At 53.6% G+C, this 17,274-nt stretch overlaps 5 protein-coding genes across 5 annotated transcripts; 2 read left to right on the forward strand and 3 right to left on the reverse strand.

The window, feature by feature from the left end:
* Positions 1-1,472: 1,472 nt before the first annotated feature.
* PG985_005253 (uncharacterized protein) lies at positions 1,473-1,703 on the forward strand (the record flags this gene model as incomplete). The annotated part of the gene is made up of 1 exon (XM_066825022.1): positions 1,473-1,703. One exon carries the CDS (start codon positions 1,473-1,475, stop codon positions 1,701-1,703), a length of 231 nt encoding a protein of 76 aa, XP_066688182.1.
* A 1,109-nt stretch (positions 1,704-2,812) lies between these two features.
* On the forward strand, positions 2,813-5,228 carry PG985_005254 (uncharacterized protein; the record flags this gene model as incomplete). The annotated part of the gene is made up of 3 exons (XM_066825023.1): positions 2,813-3,032; positions 3,196-4,062; positions 4,108-5,228. 3 exons carry the CDS (start codon positions 2,813-2,815, stop codon positions 5,226-5,228), a joined length of 2,208 nt encoding a protein of 735 aa, XP_066688183.1.
* A 664-nt stretch (positions 5,229-5,892) lies between these two features.
* Positions 5,893-6,763, reverse strand: PG985_005255 (uncharacterized protein; the record flags this gene model as incomplete). The annotated part of the gene is made up of 3 exons (XM_066825024.1): positions 5,893-6,169; positions 6,226-6,596; positions 6,668-6,763. The coding sequence occupies 3 exons, from the start codon at positions 6,761-6,763 to the stop codon at positions 5,893-5,895; spliced, it is 744 nt and encodes a 247-aa protein (XP_066688184.1).
* Positions 6,764-9,680: 2,917 nt separating this feature from the next.
* Positions 9,681-10,079, reverse strand: PG985_005256 (uncharacterized protein; the record flags this gene model as incomplete). Its single annotated transcript, XM_066825025.1, has 1 exon — positions 9,681-10,079. One exon carries the CDS (start codon positions 10,077-10,079, stop codon positions 9,681-9,683), a length of 399 nt encoding a protein of 132 aa, XP_066688185.1.
* Positions 10,080-11,783: 1,704 nt separating this feature from the next.
* PG985_005257 (tetratricopeptide repeat domain-containing protein) lies at positions 11,784-15,744 on the reverse strand (the record flags this gene model as incomplete). The annotated part of the gene is made up of 9 exons (XM_066825026.1): positions 11,784-12,036; positions 12,101-12,292; positions 12,346-12,837; positions 12,901-14,503; positions 14,562-14,823; positions 14,888-15,196; positions 15,242-15,304; positions 15,369-15,489; positions 15,686-15,744. 9 exons carry the CDS (start codon positions 15,742-15,744, stop codon positions 11,784-11,786), a joined length of 3,354 nt encoding a protein of 1,117 aa, XP_066688186.1.
* Positions 15,745-17,274: the final 1,530 nt, after the last annotated feature.

The following is a 17,274-nucleotide window of genomic DNA, read 5'->3' on the forward strand; positions in this document are numbered from 1 at the left end:
TTATCTTGCCATTGGCATTGCCATGGTGTGACGGCTCCAAGAACGCCATCGCCGACAGCTGCATAAGCGTCTGGACCTATCGAAATGGCTTGTCGAACTTGCCGCGACAGCAGGTGGCGTTCGCAGAGATAGCGAGTCGTCCACACTTGAGTGGGCAATTGAAAGCCCGAACACATGGGTTCCTGGGTGCCTGGGCGCGCCAAGCGCCTCCCGCTGCGGCCTCGGAACTGTCCCTTTTTCTTTCGGCTTGCTTTTTTTCTGCCTCCTGCATAGAGTCGCATTGGGAGAATTAGGCGGAAGAGATAACGAGGGACGCTTCCCAATCCGGACCCCAGTGCCTTTCCTTGCCCGCATACAAACGAACCAATGGCCCGGCACTACGCATGAGCCGCGACGCACCTGCATCCATCCCTATTCTGCCGCGACCGCCTGCATTGCATCGACAATCGACGAGTAGCCGTGCCAAGGATTGGTTGTGTGTGGGATCAATAACCGCTCAATGATTAGCACTTGCTTGCGTGCTATTGAACCATTGATCTAGAACGCGTAAAGGTGTGCTGCGATTCGACTCAGTTATCTACTCACCGTCGTACGTATGCGTGCGTACGATAGAGCTAGTGATGGGGAGGAAGACGGAAAAAAGGGGCAATTGATAGATCGTTGATTTTTGGTTTTCTTCACCAAAAGAAGGGACGAACCAATCTGGGAGCCAATTGGGCAGGTCGACAAATGCCGATCCGTCTCAACTTTATTGTTAGCTTGGCAAAGGCGCACCTATCACATTGCGGACCCTGTTCCTGCCATGGCTGGAGGGCCCGACCAGAGCGACTTGCAGACAATGGCGGTCGAGTCAGGTACCCATGCCGTTTCCCTGTACCCGCTTGCTAAGTTCAAGGTAGCCTTGCCGCAGCACTATCACTTGCTATACCCGGCCGCAGAGACCCGCCCACGCATCCGACCAGTACTAGCGCAGATCAAGCCTTCTACCTTCTTCTTCACCACACACATCACATTCCCACGACCTCGGTCTCCGTACCCAGACGGGGCAGGCGCGGTCATTGTGGGCTGCTTTTTCCCTGGCTGCCCTTTTTGCCATCGCCCAGGATGACGACGCCTCGATATTGACTCGGGCTGCTAGACTATTCGAGATGCCATGTGTGCATCCTCCAAGGTGGAGACCTATGACAAGTGCCGATCCCTACGTCTGCGTGTGGGTATATCCGTCCTGGGATATATGATTTTTTTTTTTTTTTCTCACTTGGGCCACGATTCGGCTTCTCGTGCATATATATCTGGTCCCCAGCTTGTCTGTTCCGTCCGATCTTTAGGCATTCTTGAGCAAGGTCGACAGTTTCACTCTCTTTCCGCATTTCTCGCTCCACCTTTGATACCCATACGTCACGTCCGTCCAGTCGCTTCGTCCAGTCTATTCCAAAAGAACAAACCAAAACTAAAAACCACAAGCCATCACCATGTCTCGCTTCACCCTCGCCATCCTGGCCGTCTTCGCCATGGTCTACGCTGTTGCCGCCTCCCCCTTCCCCATCCTGAACGGCACGCTGCCCATCACCAACGGCACCATCATTGTCAACGGCACCCTGCCGGGCAACTCTACTCTCAACGTCACACACGTCCCCGCCACTCACCCCTACATCCGCCGCTCGCTGAGGAGCTACCCCGTCGCTTTGCCGCTCCCCAACTAGACGGTCGTCGGCGCCATGCTGGATGTTGAGCCATCCATCCATCCATCACCCCCGCGGGACTCCCTGGGGGACTTAGGGGGGCGCAGTCAGTCCGTGTCCACCGGTTCTTGTAACATGGACACTGCAAACAACAAACCAAAACTTCACTTCTCTTCTACGACATACATGATATGACGGGCCATTGGGCACTTTTTTCTCCTTTTAATGACGGAAAACTTCTTTTTTTATCTTTTTTACGGGGCTATAGACTTACGGCGCGTGTGCTGCTGTGGGGATGTCGGGACGGATTCTCGAGACGACGACGACTAGACAAGTGCACAAACGAATCTTCTTTCGGGTATATATTTGGTCAAGCGAAGCAGGGGCCTGGTATTTATAAAGTATCTACCCAGGTGTGCAAGCGGAGGATTAAGGCTTCTAGGTTTCCGCGTAAACTTCTCGACGGTCCTTTTGCTGTTTATTGGAGTTTTGAATTTATACCCTGGTTGATTCCAATACCCGCGCGGTTTCTGCTTATGTTGTTTTCGTGTTTTGTGTTTTGGTGATACCTTGTTTGCTTTTCACGACTGTAACCCCTAGGGCGCACCTAGATACCATATGTCCCCTTTTCTTGTGGCTTGTAGTGGCACCGTACCATATATGATTACAAGATACAAGGTCGGAGACGTCTCGAGATGAAGCCTCTGTTCATACCATTCACACATGAAGAAGAGTCTACACGCTACTAACAACTCCCTCACTCAAAGTCACCCTCACTTCTCTCCGCAACCCACTATCCGCAGACATCCAGCGGCTTTATCTGAGGAGATGACGAGCTTCTCGCTTTCAAACGTCGACAATTCCTGTCGCAGACTGCAGGGAACTTTCAACCGGGCCCCACCCAATGGCGCTTATTACAAGCTTACGGGCAATGAGGGTCTCAACGTCGGCATTGCCGTAGACAAAAAGCTCGCCAGGGGTATTATTTCCTTAGACACGCGCATTACTGTGTGGCCTAAAGCTCCAGGTCAAAGGGTTTGCTCGGGGTGGGCAGAGTAGGCATGGGAGCTTCAACGTGCCGGCGGACCGTACGTAGCACTTCGGCTCTGGATCTGGTCTGGAGGAACAACATGACTGCTTCGAAGCTCAACCTCGGCCTCGCCTTTGGCGGACGCCCCGCCACTCTGGCGTCCTTTCCCAGCGGGACTCTTCTGCTGCTGCGGAACGGGGTCGAGAGCAACGGCAAGTGCAGGCAGAACATGCTGCGATGCCGACCACCAAGTCCGGATGGAAGAGCGCCTGTTGCGCCGTACAGCGAATGTTACGATGCGCCGTACGTTGTTCTGGTGGGTAAGCGGCGTATGAGTCATCCCGACGCTTGTATCCATCTGGGCTCCATTATATCGTCCCATTGCCCGAAGGGGGTCCATTTGGTACCGGCTTATTAAGGAAACACATTTCTCGCGTTAGCCAATATGTTCTTCTTCACCAAATCTTACCTTTGGCATCATAGCTAGCCTGCAATTGTTTTTCGTCTTCTCGATCCGTCAACCAAGAGCCATGTGCGACATATCCGACGCGGGCGAGGGCGAGTGGGCCGGGAACGAAATTTATCAGCTCATCAAGGAGGACAATGTCGTTGGAGTCCGAGAGCATCTGACGGCTCACCCTGATATCAAGACATGGATACTTGTCCGCCCCGATGGTCGGATTCATAATGCCGCCATCCAATTCGCTGCCAGCGTCGGAAGCCTCGGGGTTCTTCAAATCCTGATGGCAGCGGCGGGCGAGACCGACTGGGCGCCTTCGCTGTACAGGGCATGCCGCAACGGTCAGGTCGAGGCCGCGCGCTGGATACTTGACAACCGCATAGACGCGGCGGCAGAGTCTTTGAGCTCGGCCGGGCCGCACGGCAGTCTTCTGCTAAATACCCTGGAAAGCTTCCCTCCTCACCTGCTCGAGGTCTGTCCCGAAGCCAAGACACCTGGACATCTCTGGCATGCACGCCGAGAGGAGGTCGTGCATCTTCTGCTCGACCGAGGCGCCAACATTCACGACAAGCGATGTTACTCCAACAAACGGTTTAACGACAATGTGGAGCTTCTGAACCCCGGTTGGGATCTTGGGTCGGACTATACCGACCAGGAGGCTCTGGATATACTGCTCGCTCGAGATGGTAATAACCAAGACTTCAATGGCGAATGGGGAGACCCTAGTTGGGAGATGCCCCGGCAATCGATGGAGCTGGAGGAACCTACCAGCACAGAGGTACTACTTGAGCCGATGGAACCAATAGTGGACACTGCTCTAACACTTGCTTTGAGCTTTGCCAGTGGGGATCTCATCAGTCGCCTGATCGAAGGCGGCTGCGATATTTACAGTAAATTTCGCCAGTTTCAAGATACCGAAGAATGAGAGATAACAGAAGACGTGACTCCCCTCCATCTCGCCTGCCACTACAAGAACATCGCGGGCGTGAGGTCGCTCCTCCAAGCCGGGGGCAGCAAGGCCAAATCCATGATCGCAGCTCGCGATAGCAACGGAATGACACCATTTCACTGGGCCACCCTCGGCACCGCTCTGTACTACCCGCAAGGAGATGTCTGGGAAGCCAGAGACATAACAACGTCCGACAAGATGAAGGCCTGCTTAGAACTTATACTTGCGTGCGACTCGTCCCAGCTGGACGTCCAGGACCGTTGGGGGAGAACTGCTCTGCACTATGCGTCTCTGCTGGAGTCGGCAGACGTGGCCACGTTTCTGGTGAACAACAAAGCCGATCCCAACGTCAAAGACGAAGAGGGACGCACGCCGCTACTTACCCTACTCTCCCGCAGCTACATGCCCTCGCTCGTGAACCGCCACGTGTCGCCCGCCGACCTCGATCTGTTCCTCCGACACGGCGCCGAGCTACATGAAGTAGACGCGAACGGCAACACGCTGCTTCATCTCGCCTCCCGGTCCTGGCGGTGGAAAAACCTGGTCCAGTGGTTGCTGCAGCACGGCGTACCCGCCGGTATAACGAATAACGAAAAGAAGCTTCCGCTGCATAATGCCGCAAAGTGTATCCACGAGTCCAGCGACGAGTACGGCGACACCTTCGTCCGGTTCGATAACGCGCTGAGAGCCCAGGACGAGATGATGGGAATGCTGACGGGGACCGGCGACCTGGACCGCCCGGACGCGACGGGCACGACGCCCCGCCAGGCCCTGGCGGCGTGCCGGGCAAGAGCCCACGAGTCCATCGGACGCGCGACCTCCAATCGCTTGTTCGAAGAGTGCTCGGCGCTCGAGCGTCGCCAGTTCCGGTTGGGCTACCAGACGCTGCCGGCCGCGATCCGGAAGATGATGGCGGACCAGACGACGACGAGGAGGCTGGGTAGGGTGAATACACATCTTCTGGGACATCATGTCAGCATCGGGCGTGGGGACGCGAGTCTGACGCGAGGGACGGGGCGGGTCGAGTTGACGTTGGACCACGGGCCCTGGAGGAACGCGCGCCCTCGGGGTCGTTCGTTGGAGGGGGGCGGGTCTCTTTATATATGAGTCGATACGATCATGCCACCGTAATAGAGTCAAAGTCTTTAAGCCACGAGCTCTGAGGCACGTTGGACCGCTGTAAGAATCATGCTTCTAATGGGTGGTCAAGGTTTGACCGGATATCATGGCTTCCTTCTTTTTCTCTGCTGGCTGGAAACTGCGGAGTTGAGAATGCGCGTTGAGATAGGTATCGGCACTTTTTGGTATAAGTGGTAATAGGTGGTTTAAGAGACATATACGTGGGCCTGTTTCTGCTTCCGCCAGATGCCAATACGTCTTGCAGAATCTGGGTTGAACAAGGAGTCGCTAGCGTCCTTCATCATTTCCACCAGTCTGAACTCGGACTCGAAAATCTATTTCCCATACAAGGTGGTGGCCTCGTTTTGTACCGGGTCGCCCTCCAAATGAAAGTAATTGTGTTTTCATAAGACATACATGTATATACAGCTAAAAAGGAAAGGACCGTGAAGAAGCAGACAGAATGAGTGGGTATATAGATACATTCATAACACATAGCCGGTTTAAAAGACAAACAAGTGGACCATCCACGGAAAGGAGAGAAAGACGTAGGCTTGCAGATGCGTGCTACTCATGCTGGAACACGCAGACACGAAGCCCGAAGGTATGGCATCAGGTGGTAGTGGTGGCAATTGGAGCGCGGCCAATCCACTCAGCGGCGGGCAGGTGGCTTGGGGGCTCCGCTGCCAGCAGGAGGAGCAGCAGCACCGGCCGCTGGGGCAGCACCGCCAGCGGGAGGGGCAGGAGGGGCAGCGCCGCCTGCAGCTGGGGCAGCAGCAGGAGCAGCGGCCGCAGCCTTGGCAGGAGGTGCAGCACCCGCACCCGCAGCAGCGGCAGGGGCAGCGGCAGGGGCAGCGGCCGCCGCTTTAGCCGGAGGTGCGGCACCACCGGAAGCGGGCGCGGCGGCAGCACCAGCACCAGCACCAGCACTATCAAAAGAGTCAGCATACGTTCTACCAGGGAACTGTATCAAGTCTATACGTACGCTGCAGCTTTAGCAGGGGGAGCGGCACCAGCGGCAGGAGGCGCAGGAGGGGCGGCACCAGCGGCAGGCGGCGCGGCGGCACCGGCGGCCGGAGGAGGAGGAGGGGCCGCGGCACCAGCAGCTGGGGGAGGAGGTGGTGCAGCTCCGCTAGCAGCAGGAGGAGGAGGCGGTGCCGCGCCACTAGCGGCCGGAGGAGGGGGAGGTGCAGCGGCTCCAGCGGCTCCAGACGGGGCCGCTGCCTTGGCAGGGGGTGCAGCACCTGACGCCTTAGCAGGAGCCGCGGCCGCGGAGGAGGCGGCGGCTCTGGCGACATGGGGTGCGGCAGGAGCAGGTCGGGCAGCAGCCGGGGCGGCGAGGGCTGCGATCACACCCTGGCATAGAAGTATTAGCTGGTTTGCGTACACGGAGCAGTAGGGGGAAGCGAAAACAGAAGAAGGCTTACAGCGCTGCGGCGGTTGAAGGCCGTGTTGGGGAGCTGGAAGGCGGCCGTGGTGGCCAGGCCACAGGCGAGGACCTGAGCGACGGAGGGAGCGTGCATGATGACTGTGAGTGAGGTGTGGAATTTCGAAAGTACTTGGTTTTGGGATGGGGATGGTTGCGGATTCGGGTCTAGTTATTTTTTAATGTAATACAAAGAGCGGCCGGCCACTGGAAAGAAAGATAAGAGATCGAGTTGGTCGTCACTGATGAGTTTGGATGATACTGAAAAAGAAAATATACAGAAAGTCCGAAGACAGTGAGCCAAGATATATAGGAGAAGGTGTGCACTGAAAACCCATCCGCCTACTGGGTGTCCATCGGGGCCTGGATGTTGTCGGTATAACCCCAGGATATCAAATAACTAGCTGCTTAAAACCCCCGATGTAACCGCACACCACCGTGCCCCATCCAAGTCGGACATGGCGATATTGTAGAAACAGGATTGTTCTGGAGCAGGCGTTGCGCGTTTACACAGCCGAGGGCCCATGCAGGCGGGTTGCGTACATAGATGTGCGCAGGGTTCAGCTTGAAATAAAGTGTATGGAACCGATCTGATAACCCGGGGGAGTGGGGCCGATGTTCTGCTAATCTGGTTTCATCAAGCACTGCCCTTCTTGGCGCTTAAGAAGTGTTGACGGGGGTGACCTGGGGAGAGCCCAGGCACGTTCCAGGCAGGCCCCAGGTCGTGGGATTCAGATCAGGGGAATCTAGAACCTGTTATGTCTTCTGAGATGCAGCGTCGTTAATGCCGCCTCCCAGACCCGGCAGATCCAAGTCCCGGCAGATCTTCACTCCTCTCCCCGCCTAACAACGTTGCGGCTCCAAGTGGATCTGTGCCTCTAGTTGGCCAACTTTGTTCGTCGGGTACTCAGAAATTCATGATGAGTAACCAGAGACGAGCCCAGATCGTCTGGATTGTGTGAGCCAAGCCGTCAGCCGATCGTGATAGGAATTGGCGACATTGTTTGACACGCATCCCAAGGGCTGTCCGGACGGAAACGGGACGAGTTACATACCGTCTGATATCTTGGACCGTCCGATTCTTCAGTCCAGGAAACACAACATAGTTTCGAATAAATGATTTTAAGACGCTGAGATTCTCCTTCTAGAACACGCTCATGCCTGAAACTCCAGCCCACAAACCCCCAAGACGTCAAACAGGCGCCAAGGCGCGCCTGGGCAGAGGTGGCGTTGCTGTTTTGCAGCCTTGATTCAACGTCGAGTCAGTCGCCTAACAGAAACAGCAAACTCGTAACGAACAGCGCGTGAGACTTTTGGTATGGAGCACGAATAGAAACTCTCCCCCAGACGCATGTAGATGATATGTGGAGGGGTGAGGTGGTGGCCGACAACTTTGTACCGGCCCCGAATCGTGTTCATTCTCCTTTGGCGCCATAAGTGTCTTAATTCGATTTCATCCAAGACCAGTAAGTGCAAAAGAATAACATGGAGCAGGTTACCCTCTCGTGTTTATAAGTTTCAAGAGCTATTCAAGCGTAATGTTCATCCAAAACCTGACGATCTCGCTCGAAGCTTACAAGTCACCGACGGCATGGCCGGTTGCCGGGAGCGAAAATGTCTGGGGGACCGCCAAGGAATCACCGAAAAAACTCCAGCCTTCAAGGGGCCGCAATGAAGCTTCGCCGCGTCAACCAGCTGCGGCGCGGACTGTGGAATTCGTCCATGGCTAGCCGCCCCTCCGACGTTGAGCCAAGAAAGCGAGGTTGCAACCCGGGGCCCGATCGCCTGGCCAGCGTCGCACTCGTCATGCCTGCGACCCACTTCCACTACGCCGGCCGAAACTGATCAATATATCTGCCGTCAGTATTGCAGGCGGCCGCGTCATTGAGATGCTCCATCGGAGGGGCGAGCTAGTGACTGCCGCGGCCATGTTATATAAGAGGGCCAGTGGTCAAGTAACGGGCCAAGTTGACAAGCTGCACTTTCCATCTGTGACTTGAGCTCTTTCCCAACATCTTGCCACTGACTTTCTTATTACGAAATGGCTCGCTTTGGCCCACGCTTGCTAAAGGAAAGAGATGAAGTGATCAAATCAATTTGATGGTCCGATGGAGATGTTGAGGTCAAGGGATTTATATAAAGATATTCAACTTGTTCACATTTATTTATTTGCTCGAGAAACCGTAGGTAGATCTTGCCCTGTGAGGTCTACTTCGGTGCTGTAGTATAATGCCGCCGTATTAAGCAACCCGCCATCATTGAATATTAGGGACCGACCAACAATTCCATACCATGGCGACAGCGTAAGGCCACGCTGGACAGTAAGAACGGGGCACCAGATACATTACACCACATTCATCTTTCGATGGTGTATTCAATTTCTCTGATATCAGTGTCACAATCAGTGAGTTGGCGAGTCCAATCAAGACAACAGTGGCTATTTTGGTACATTTGAGCAACTACAAATCGTTCATTGTTCTGCAGAGTCCTAAACCACACCACCTATCTTTGGACTTCATCATCCCAATCGATAGGTCTGGAAATCTACCAGAGTTCACTTTTTTCCCCTTCTCATGCCTAGGGAAATTGAATTTAGGGAAATCACGCCAACCCGACTTTTGCGAACCCAACCAATTCAACCTTTTCCCCGGGTTATCACAACGTTTCACCATCACCAGACTACCAACCTCACCTCGAGATCCCCCAAAGGTCTCGATATCCCCAGTCAGTGCTAATCCTTCAATATGGATTTACTTGAACTCTTCGGTTCCGACTCATCTTCCTCCGAATCCGAATGGCAGAGTTCACCCTCCGAATCCGATCCCCAAGAAATTGCAGCCCACGACGAGGTCAACATAGGCTCATCCCCCTCTGAATCCAACGGAGCGGGTGTTGCGGCAAATAATGGGGACCACTTGGATGTTGCTTCGGGTTCCCCACCGGGTCCCAGTGAGGATATCCAACATCAGATTGCGGAGAAAGAGGCGGAGCTCAAGTATCTGAAGCGGGCTCAGTCAGAGACAACGGGAGATCTGCAGACGCTCAAGGAAAAGCTTGAAAAGTCCAAGGCGGACCGGATTGAGCAGGAGGCTGCGATCGCCGAACACCAAGAGTTCCTGGAACGTACCAAGCGCACATTGAACGAGACCATTCGCGATACCGACGCCACCGAGGCTATCATCAGATTCGCCGAGGCTAAGGCGAACAGCCACACCCGGGAAATAACCACACTCGAACGGGAAATTCAGGATCTCCGGGCGCGCTTGCCTGTGGATACTCAAGACCCACAGCCCCAGGCCAATGCCCCCAAGAGAGGGCTGGAGCGCCCACGTGATAGCCGCCGCAAACGCCGACGCGTGGAATCGGATGATGAAGATGGCGATGATGTAGAGATTGTCCCAGCCGGTTTCCATACCCGAAAAGGCTGGACGCTTGATACATTCGCCAAGAAGAACGGAATCACCTACATGTACGCACCCGTCAGCGAAGAGATGCGTGCTATGACAGCCACGGTGATCGGAACCCTCCAATCACTGATATCCCCATTGCCGCTCCAGATCCGACGCGTCTTACAGGATACCCCGCGGGAAATGGCGCTGGAAATCGACAAGGGAACGTCATCTGTCCGCAGCGTCGAAGACAAGCCGTATCACGTCTTTTTCCACGGCTTGGCCGAGGGCGTTCTAGCCTTACAGAAAGACGCCGATGTCATGGTTGCCCAGCTGATTCGTCTCCGGCCATCGTTCATACTAGGTGCGGACAACTTGAAAGAGCTACAGGACAGCTTGGAGAACACGTACACGTGGAAGGAACTGCATGAAATTCTCAGTTTCGGCGTTGGAAATGTAGACCACGACGACCCCGACCAGTTGAGTCTATGTTTTAGACATACAGTGGGACATGGGTTGGGCTTGGAAGGGAACGTCGAGTGGAGCCTCTCAAAGCTGATCGAGGACATGTCAAGATTCGCATTCTGGGCAACACTGCTCGGTGGTTGCCTCGTGGAGGGCTATGGCAGGGGTGACTTCAGTGATGGGGACCACGGTATTCCGGGCCTGGGCATCGAGGACATGGCCAGGATTATCGAAAGACACCATGACCTCGAGAACACGCCGTTCAGCAAGATTGATACGATCTCAATGGTCCGCCCCCAAAAGCCTAGCACCTGGTTCCGCCTTAAGCCCCTTCACGCTATGGAGTTAGATGGGATCCCCGGGAAAATCCTGGACAAGCTTTGTGCACGCGTACGACAGCTGGACTTCAATATCTGGGATTTCCTCCGCGGCATGACTCCCCAACAACATCCGACTACCGGGACAAAAGGGACTTCGAGGGGAATGTCCGGGCGAAAGCGGCTCCGGATTCGACCCGAGTTCCAACTGGGGGGGGAGACATCGATGAGCCCAATCCTAATTCTAGACAGGATATGGAGACTCATGGTTTCGATGAATATCCTATGGAAGTAACTTGGGAAATGATGGGAGAAGAGGAATCCGGGAATAGTTGAAGACGGTGTGCGCATAGGAGACAACATTGGGCAGTAGTCAAGCAGGCATGGAATGCTTGGTCTACCGGGTGTCCACAAGCCGTAATTGCTTCAACTGCCAGTCAAATAGGGACGGGCAAGGTTCGAGTTTCTTTTCCAGGTCATGACCACTCGGTTCTTTAGTTAGCCTAATGGAAAGCCCGACAGGCAAGTACAACATGCATGGTCCCATTTAGAAGACTCGTGACTGTTATACTAGGACAGGTGTGGGAAAATGCCAAGTTCGCCAGTCTTCCTCCCAGGGCGTCGTCCTTGGATGTCAAGGCTTGTACGAAATCCCTTGCGGAGGCTGTCGGCGAAGCCATCTGGCTATGTGTACTTTGGAAGGAATTGCAGGCACAAGTTAGCCCGGGATTTTTGGTAAACCCGAACGAGATGCCGTCCATATCACATGTCCACCAGACGCGTCGTTCTTGTATTGCCATACTATTGAGATATCCTGCACTGCTTTTGGTACTCTGCCATTAAACCCCAATGCGTACATTTTGAAACCCTGCAATTTGAGTTATATAGCCCTATTCACTTACGCACTGTACGCTCCAATTACCAATGAAGGTCGCCAGTCAGCTACTCACCTTCGCCCAATCGCTACCAAGGCGTCGAACGCGGCTTCGGCTAATTGTTCGACAGGCCTGCTGTCGTTTCCCACCAGTTGGCGGCGGATCGCCACGCATTCGTCCAAGCTCGACGCCGCCAAACCCGAATCGCCCAGCTTCTGATACACGCGGGCCTGCAGAAACAGGGCGCGCGCCAGCTCGCCGTGGTGAAACCTCGATGCGCGAAATGTCCGTATCGCTTTGCCGACCAGGATGCTGTCGAGGGAGCTATGTGTCAGCACGAGAGCTTCAAAAGGGGGCGATGGGTCCGCTTCTTCATCGTCATGCTTACGCTGCCAGGTCCAGGCTGCCGAGCCTCAGGTAGTGGATGGTGACTTTGTAGTAGGCAATGGCCGTATCCAAGTCATCTTCCCCTCCAGTCGCCAAAAGCTGGGCCAATGCCCGCTGGTGATAGACGAAGCCCTGGTCTTCCATCCCTTGATTTGTGTATACGTTGCCGAGGCAAGTGAGCAATAGGCCAACTCTATGCCTTGATTAGCACTGTTGCTGGGATTGGGGTTACCCCGGGCTGTTTACCTTTTGTTCTCGTGGTCGTCAGGCCCGTACGCCATTTCCCTGTCTCTCAGCGCTTCTGAAGCGCAAGCAGCTGCTCGCATGTAGTCTCCCTTGTGATTGTACAGAATGGCCTTGTAGTACAGTGGACTGCAGAGTTGCAGACGAGAGAACTTGGGCATTTGCTTGCGAAGGGAAATGGATGTTTCGATGAGCTCTTCGGCCTCGCTAAACAGGCCGTTGGCGATCATGGCGAAGGCGGTCTCGGTGTAGCTGGCAGCGATCTGTGAGTTAACCACACCGGTGGCCGCCAGCGTGTTCTTCCTAATCTCGAGAGCTTCAAGGTTTTTCTCAAGAGCCACATCCGCCTGATTGATCTTCAATGCAACGTTCCCCCACGTGCCCAGATTGCCGGCTCGTATCTGCGCATAGTCACCGGGACTCTCATCAAGTATACGCAAGGTCAACTGGACGTAAACTAGAGAGTCCTCCATCCTGAGTCTCTGATATTGATACCTGTTGATCCATGGTTGTGTTAGCCAAGTCATCATCCCTTTCGGTTAATGGATTGGGACATACCAGCCGATCTCACTCAAAAGATTCAACATATCCTCCGTCGTACACTCGCCTCTAGCAAGCCCGTTCAAGCTCTGGTAAAATTGAACCAACTGTGTGACTTGAGGCAAGAGTCTCTCGCAGCAATCCCGCCGTTGGATCTTATCAAAGTCATGGAAGCCATAGAACGGCAAGGTCTCAAAAGGCCAGACACCAGTCATAAGTCCCACGGCTGCGTTGAAGGTTGAAACGATGGTTTCTTTACTATGCAAGAGTTGGCCGCGTACAACCTCCTGGATGAGAGGGTGAATAGAAATTTCAATCGGGTCTTCAGAGTGTAAGCCTGTCCGGTGGGCTATGATGGAACAGGATTCGATCTTTTCGATCTCACTGTAGAAGTCGCCTGCGTTTAGTGGGTACGATACAAGCTTGGCTCGTTCGGGGGTGGAAGTCAGAATCTCCTGCGGTATGGAAGCTGGTGTGAAAAGCGAGATGACCGAGAGAAGCTGAGCGGCGCCGGGGCTCATATCGTCCAACGCCCAGGCCGCAGCCAAGGTTAGGCTGTAGCCGTCCATTTTGCCAAACTTCTGTGACTGGTACTTGGAACGGTTCTCTCTACAGTCGTAAATTTCCAAGAACTTGGCGAGGGGGAGATTTCTGCGGCAGATGATGCCTGCCATCTGAGCAATTGCCAACGGCCAGCATTCCAACTTGACAACGACCGTCCGAAGCATCTCAAACGACTCCTTTGGCCTGTTCCCGTTTTCCAAGAGGCTTTGCAGGAGTCGGGCCGCGTCGTCTACCGTCATAGAAGTGAGTTCCGAGCCGGACTCGCTGAAATAGTTCTGCGTCATCGATCCACGGTTACGACTTGTGATGATGATCGAGCCTTGGCCATCATATGGCCAGAAATCCAACACATCATCGGGATTGTCAGCATTGTCGATAACTACCAGCCACTTCAGTAATCTTCCTGTGTTGTCTTTGAAGTGCTCGTATGGCTCCGTGAACCATCCCTTCACGAGCTCCCGGGTCAGAACTGCATCCTGGGAGTCATCCCGCGTTTCGAGGCCAAGTCGGACAGAGATCTCCCTGTAGGCCGCGAATAGCCCGTCGGTGCTGTCTCCTTGGATCCAAAACCGAACATCAAATTCCGATTTCATCGAGTGGAAGAAGTGGAGAGCCGTCTGTGTTTTTCCAACACCAGCTGGTCCACACAATACAAACACATTCGGCCGCAGAATGCTCTTTGACTCTGAGTCCAACAAAGCCCGCTTCATACTCGTAACAACTTCGCTGCGTCCACAAAAAGCAGGGTTTGGCTGTCTGCGGGATCCAGCTTGAACCCACTCGACGGGTGTTTGAATGGCCCGTCGTTTCTTTGATTCGTTTGCACCGGGCAAAAGCACGTAGCTGGACTCGGATGAAAGTGAAAGGGGCGACATGGATGATCGAACCCCACTATGGGATGACAGATTCTGCCGGGTAGACAGCTTGGCTGAAGAGTCTGGACTTCCGCAGGATGGAAATGACTTAGAACTTGGGGAATGGATGATACTGGGCTCTGGGACCTTAAACGACAAAGCTGAGGTCTGTGCCCTGATCGGCAGAGATGGTTCAAGAGGTCCTAATTTAGTCGTCAGCGAATTGTTGGTCTCTCGTAACTACATGACCTCTGAACATACTTTCGGCAGTACCTGCTCTCATGGTGACAAAAGGATCGCAGATGGACATATCCCCAGGACCACTTTGGGATGCAACTGCATCTGGTTTCTTCGTGGTGTCCTCAATGCTGCCCTGTGCTGCATTATATACTTCGCCGAAGAAGTCTGATATATGGCGGTGGACCACGCAGTCTGTCGACTCAAGAAGACTTGACAGCTTTGTATCAATTTCAACAATGCGACAGCGTGCGGCAGGTATTACAGCAAGGTCTCGATCCACCATCTGTGTACAATCAAGCACATCAGTAAATCACAGCTGAAAGAGGGCGATTAAGGCAGTAACGCACCGCAATCTGGCGGGAGACACCAAATTTACGTGTTTTGATGGCGATTTTCTCGAAACAGGTCATAATGTGACATCCCAATTTCAGTTCATCAAATCGGTAAGCACTATGCACTAGTGAGGAGAGATCGCGCTTCGTGATGTTGGATGGCCATCTCCCGGTCAATCCAGTCTCATAACGAAGAATACCTGAGAGGATCGAAGCCGCACGCTCGTTAGACTCGGTAAAGTTGGGCGTCCCAAAAAAGATGAGACCCTGTACTCGGTCCAAGCAACGACGGAAGCGGCTCTCTTGGGAGAATCGGATCAGCGTCTATATGAGTCAGCATGTGAAGTAGTTTTCGGCACTCAAGCTTACGTGTTTCACGATGTAGCCGGCCATTCCGATACCGACAAACACGAAGACACGAGTACCATGGCCCTGTATTGCATGTAGCGTGTGGTCAGAGTATTTTTTGAAGCGTAGAGTATTTGAAAAGACTGACTTGCTTGACTTCATCGTCAACCCAGCTTCGAAGCGCGTTAGTTAAGTCATTTGTCTTAGCCTGCACGTCCTCCCATCTGAATTTGTCTTCAATACGGAGTTCCGCATCATGGTCGATGATTCTGGTGTTGGCAGGGCATAGATTCAGAAGACATTGCGACCAAGCTGCTGGCAACCGAGGAAGGCCAAGTGTATGTAGACCATGGAACACAACCACGCTATTGTCGACAACCAATAAATTAATCAGCTAATGACAGTGATGCCAGGCAATCAAGGCACAAGCAGCATGAGTAGGAAACATTTGGGTAAGTGACGCACTCTAAGCCATACTCATCTGGTCGCTCGGGCCGGACCACGAGTTTCAAAGGATCTTCCATGGCAATCCTGGAACCCCCTACTGTTGTTCGCTGTTTCCCTCGATAATCAGAGATCAGTAGAAACGACACACACTGTTCGTGCCGGAGAATCAAACACGAGCACCTAGGTCAGTGGTAGTAATGGCAAACTTTCAAGCACACATTCCTCACTCCGACCCCCTGTTTGCGCCCCCACGCGCCCATCTTACAGGATAACCCGGAAAATGTGTGGTGGCTATGGTTGCGGGGGGAGACCATGTCGCTTCGCCCGTAAGGCAAGCCAGAGACCCCAATATGGTGTTCCACTAACACATCTGCCGCTCAAATTGATGACGAAGGTGGTGTTACACTTCCGTTAATCTATAAGGCTCTCAGCTTCACCGGTCCAGTAGCCAGTTGACCGGTTCATCTGCGATCTAGTGCGGTGAGGTTGCGTGGGCTTTGGTGATCCAATCGCCACCCAAGCCACCCCGCCATTCGGTGTTAGGGCAGATCCCTTGCTGCTCGGGAACCAGCAGGAGGCAAACTCGCGGCAGGCAGTTTAGCGGCAGGCAATTCAGTGGTAGGTTAGTAGGCAACTGAACGCTACATGAGCAGGCTAGAGGGTGCGGGGTTCCGCCTCTAAGAAGTGGTGCGGTGCTACATACATGTACATTTGAGACAATAGCAGGCGGAACTAAGTACGAAAAGATAGGGCAGGCAACGAAGATATAACCCGGTTTAATTTTCAAGAGGTAGAACATATTGAACTTTAACTGACATGTCGTCGATTGCATTGTGAATTCATACCGTTGCCATTTCTGATCCTTGGTTCTGACGCACAATGTCTGAGTTCTCGAGAGACGAACGCTCTCAGCCCTGGAAGCTTATGAATGAGAAGTCTCCCCATGCACCCCTAGCATCTACGGCGGACCCCAATGCCCTATGGGACGATAACCATTCCACTTCCAACCAAAACACACACAACATCGTGGCACACATTGAGAACAACGTGACCATCACGTCAGTAGCTGGTTTTCTAAGAATCATTCATGAGTACCATAATTCAAACTAATATCATTGATGGCCAGGCGAGAGAAAGTTCAGACAGCCCCAAGAATGAGTGTGCGCACCCCTTTACGATGAATACCACCGAGCCACGCAACCCCCTCTAACAACAACAACAACCATATATCCCCAACACTGCGAATCGATGCTAGTCCAAGTACACGATGGCACGCAGCTCGATACTCTCCCTAGGACAGGAAGTGCTCTGAACTTGATCTGGGGGCAGTTGGAACGAGGTGTGAGGGACACCTGTTGGCCGAGGTGCATTAGTAGCCGGACGAGCTTTGAAACATGTTTTAGACGTAGTCGAGGAGAAAGACATACCTTTGTTCCCGTCAGAGTCTACCTGTCTAAAGACCAAGAGCTCCGAAGTGGTTTGCCCGCTTAGGTAATACCATCTATGCTTCGCGTTATGCCGGACCATGTAGTTCTCTCTCACGACCTGCGGTAAGACTTGGTCGTGCGTCTCCAAGTCTTGGTCCTCCACAGTCGCTGCATCACAGA

The sequence above is a fragment of the Apiospora marii genome, assembly GCF_038362585.1.
Source record: "Apiospora marii strain CBS 49790 chromosome Unknown utg000003l_segment0_segment0, whole genome shotgun sequence".
In the NCBI taxonomy this organism is placed as follows: Eukaryota; Fungi; Ascomycota; class Sordariomycetes; order Amphisphaeriales; family Apiosporaceae; genus Apiospora; species Apiospora marii.